This window comes from Buteo buteo, chromosome 30, assembly GCF_964188355.1.
Source record: "Buteo buteo chromosome 30, bButBut1.hap1.1, whole genome shotgun sequence".
NCBI lineage: Eukaryota > Metazoa > Chordata > Aves > Accipitriformes > Accipitridae > Buteo > Buteo buteo.
Window position 1 is genome coordinate 1,752,061 of NC_134200.1, and position 4,428 is coordinate 1,756,488.

At 53.2% G+C, this 4,428-nt stretch overlaps 1 protein-coding gene across 1 annotated transcript; it reads left to right on the forward strand.

The window, feature by feature from the left end:
- The first annotated feature begins 503 nt into the window (after positions 1-503).
- LOC142025836 (olfactory receptor 14A16-like) lies at positions 504-1,492 on the forward strand. The gene has a single exon (XM_075018516.1). It carries the CDS (start codon positions 504-506, stop codon positions 1,440-1,442), a length of 939 nt encoding a protein of 312 aa, XP_074874617.1. The 3' UTR covers positions 1,443-1,492.
- Positions 1,493-4,428: the final 2,936 nt, after the last annotated feature.

Consider the following 4,428-nt stretch of genomic DNA (forward strand, 5'->3'; position numbering starts at 1 on the left):
AGTTAAATATCCCAGTGCCCTTCTAATCCCCAGGCTCCCAGTGATGCAAATGACAAAACTCTCCTTTCAGCACAGCCCATCTTTAGGACATTTGCTTCTTTCCCTGCCAAAAGCACTCCTGAAGTGATGTGTGGAAACCAGAACAAATACTCAAAACAAAATCCCCAGTTTGCGTTGAAGTGGGAGTGACAAAGCTGCAAAGCTCTTTGATATGACAAATGGATTTAATCTAAGATGACCCCATGTTCCTATTTACCTCTTGCTGTAGGTCACGACTGACTCCCCTGGAGCCCACAGCAGAGCCCGCTGCTCCCAGTGGCACCCTCAGCCAGCACCAAGGATATATCTCAAGAAAGGGAGCTGCCAAAGGTCTTTCTGAAATAGGAGAGGCAGCTTCGGTGGTGTTTCTATGAGAAATGCATTACGTTTAGCTCAGAGAATTTTCATCTAACTTGTCACTGTCTTTACCCTCATGAACAGTGCCCCATGCCCAGAAGAAGCGAATGTCCAACAGCAGCTCCATCACCGAGTTCCTCCTCCTGGCATTTGCAGACACATGGCAGCTGCAGCTCGTGCACTTCTGGCTCTTCCTGGGCATCTACCTGGCTGCCCTCCTGGGCAACGGCCTCATCATCACCACTGTAGCCTGTGACCACCGCCTCCACACCCCCATGTACTTCTTCCTCCTCAACCTCTCCCTCCTCGACCTGGGCTCCATCTCCACCACTGTCCCCAAATCCATGGCCAATTCCCTGTGGGACACCAGGGCCATCTCCTACTGGGGATGTGCTGCACAGGTCTTTTTCTTTCTCTTCTTGATCACAGCGGAATATTCTCTCCTCACCATCATGGCCTACGACCGCTACGTTGCCATCTGCCAACCCCTGCACTACGGGACCCTCCTGGGCAGCAGAGATTGTGTCCACATGGCAGCAGCTGCCTGGGGCAGTGGGTTTCTCAATGCTGTGCTGCACACGGCCAATACATTTTCACTACCACTCTGCCAAGGTAATACTGTGGACCAGTTCTTCTGTGAAATCCCTCAGATCCTCAAGCTCTCCTGCTCACGCTCCTACCTCAGGGAAGTTGGGCTTCTTGTGCTGGGTGTCTGTTTGGCATTTGGTTGTTTTGTTTTCATTCTTTTCTCCTACGTGGAGATCTTCAGGGCTGTGCTGAGGATCCCCTCTGAGCAGGGACAGCACAAAGCCTTTTCCACGTGCCTCCCTCACCTGGCCGTGGTCTGCCTGTTTGTCAGCACTGGCATGTTTGCCTACTTGAAGCCCCCCTCCATCTCTTCACCGTCCCTCGATCTGGTGGTGGCAGTTGTGTACTCGGTGGTGCCTCCAGCAATGAACCCCCTCCTCTACAGCATGAGGAACCAGGAGCTCAAGGATGCCCTGAGGAAAATGATGAGCGGGTGCTTTTCAGAAGCAATTAACTGATTGTTTTCTTTTGCAGAGCATTCATAATGTAACTCATTACAGGCTGTAGTGGTTTAACCCCAGCCAGCAACTAAGCACCACGCAGCCGCTCACTCAGTCCCCCAACACCCAGTGGGATGGGGGAGAGAACTGGGAATAGAAGTAAAACTCGTGGGTTGAGATAAGTAAAACTCGTGGGTTGAGATAAGAACGGTTTAATAGAACAGAAAAGAAGAAGCTAATAATGATAATGATAACACTAATAGAATGGCAGCAGTAATAATAAAAGGATTGGAATATACAAATGATGCACAGTGCACTTGATCACCACCTGCTTATCGACGCCCAGTCCGTGCCCGAGCAGCAATCCCCCGCCCCCACTCCCCCCATTTTGTACACTAGATGGGACGTCCCATCGTATGGAATACCCCATTTGCCAGTTTGGGTCAGCTGCCCTGGCTGTGTCCTGTGCCAACTTCTTGTGCCCCTCCAGCTTTCTCACTGGCTGGGCATCAGAAGCTGAAAAATCCTTGACTTTAGACTAAACACTACTTAGCAACAACTGAAAACATCACTGTTACCAACATTCTTCTCATACCTAACTCAAAAACATAGCACTATACCAGCTAATAGGAAGACAATTAACTCCATCCCAGCTGAAACCAGGACAAGAGGGGAAGGGGAAAAGGTTCTCAGCACAGCAGCACTGCAAGGGAGCACCAGAGCTGCTCTCTTTCTGCTTCCACACTCTCCTTCTGAGCCCCTGGCTTCATGTAAGGCCTGAGTGCTCTGTCAGCTCGGTCACAGTCCTGCTCTGAGGCAGGAATCCTAAGTGAGAATCTTGGTTCTGAGGAATTGCTGTACTTACACTGGCTTTGTCACTCTGTCCACTGCCCCACTGGCCACTGGGACCAGGGTTGCCTCAGCTGCCTTCCTTGTGCTGACAACACATTTAGAGAAGCCCTTTTGGGTGCCCTCCCCGTGAATGGGCATTTCCATTGGCCCCTGAGCTCTCGTATTGCTGGCTCCATCCCTGCACCCACAGGCCAGGTGTCTGTCTGCTCCTGGGCAGGCTGTTCCCCCTCCAGCCTCCCTGCGCTTCCTTCTGGTGTTGGACCTCCTATGTCAGGGGGGTCCCTGTTCATCCACGCTGACCTCTTGCCAGGCCCTGCTTGACTCCTTGTGCAGCAGGCTGGCTTCTTCCTGGGCTTTGAGGATGTTGTCTCTCAAGATCCAGGAGGAACTCACAGCCCCTTTGTCCTCCAGGACAGTCTCTCCTGGGTTCAGCTGGGATAGAGCTTATTTTCAGAGGAACCTGGGAGGGGCCACAGCCGGGACAGCTGAACTGAACGAGCCACGGAGCTATTCCATACCATGTGACATCATGCTCAGTATAGAAATGGAGAGCGGGCTGGGGGGCAGGGGGGGTGTCTCTCTTCTTTTGGTAGGGGAACTGGTGGAGTGTCAGGTTCCGGTTGGTGAGCAGTTGCACTGCGAAGCACTCATTTTGTATAGTCTTTTATTAGTATCGTTGCGGTTGTTGTAACTTCTTTTTTTGTGTTGTCCCAGTAAATTTTCCTTACCACAACCCATGAGGTTCTGGGTGGTTTTTTTTTCTTTTCTACTTTCTGGTTCTCCTCCCCATCCCACCAGAGGGGGGCAGGAGGAGTGAGCGAGCGGCTGCATCGTCCTTTGTTACCAGCTGGGCAGAAACCACAACACAGTCCAAGCACATCCTCAGCTACCCAAAATCAGCTCTCCTGCAGTCCTACACTGTCATTCTGCCAGTTGTCATACTTTTCCACTATCTCATGGTGGTTGCAGCCATGGCTGCCCTTCTCCTTCCCATCCCCAGACAGATCCACCCTGTCTGTCAGGAAGACACCAGCCCTAGACAGCTCATTGAGTGTCTCTGTCAAAACGCTGTCTTCCACACCCTGCAGAAATCTCCTGGTTTGCTTGTGCCCAGCCCTGCTGCCCTCCCAGCAGACTGTGGGGTGCTTCAACTCTCCATGTCACCGAGGTCCTGTGACCGTGAGGCTTCCTCCAAGGCAAGGCTCTGTGCACGCCAGCCTCCCCTTTGCACAGCTCCCCTCCACCTCCTCACCCTCCACCTGCCTTCCTGAGAAGCCCTTGGCACCCATGGCTGCCCTCCCACCCCTCCAGCTGTCCCACCAGGGCTCTGCCGTCCCCATGGGGTGGGGGAGCACGTTGCTGCCTGCCCAGCAGAAAGGACAGCGCTGGGGAGGGGAGAGGAGAGGCAGGTAAAGGGGAAGTGTTTTGGTGGGTTGACTGGGAGGTGACTCCTGTTGCCAGAAGAGGATGATGCAAGGAGAGGAATGGTAGGTGGTAGGTGGATTTTGAGGTCACTTCTTTGGATATAACCCAATTGGCCAGGTGCTGAGGCAGGCGCAGTGATGTCACCTGGAGTGTCGGAAAACCCAGCCAGCAGTGCTGAGATCTTGGGAGAGGGGAGATGCAGAGGAAGGTGAAGATGGCAGGGCTGGGAGGTGGGGTGTGAGGCCATTTCTCTTGCTGCTTGACTTGCAGCATCACAAACGCCAATGTGGCACATGTGGCAGCTCATTCAGTGGAGAGGGGTAGAGGTAGGCAGAGCCAACATGGTTGGGCTGTTGCATGTGAGGTCACCTCATGACAGCAATGTGATTGGCCAGGAACAGGTAGGCATCATAAGGTCATCAATGACACTAGGTAGGAAGACTACAGACAGATGACTGATGACTGGGCCCTTGGTGAGGCCGTGCCCTAGGGTGAAGCCCTCTGTATGTGACACGGGAACTTTTAGGGCATGGCAGGAGAAATTGTGGGATGTGACAGAGAAGAGTGTGAGAAGGGACCAGCGGTATGGGCAGCACCCTGTGTCCTGGCTGGGTCTCACAGGTGGCTGCAGATCTGAGAAGTGGCCAAAGTGCACAGAGAGGAGCACCGGGGACCTTCTGGGCAGTCTTGTCTTGCAAGGCCATCAGTTCCTGGGGAAGCCATCAGG

Bases quoted from the DNA above. Each gene is read 5' to 3' on its own strand.
- LOC142025836 (XM_075018516.1), top strand. From the start codon at position 504: ATGTCCAACAGCAGCTCCATCACCGAGTTCCTCCTCCTGGCATTTGCA.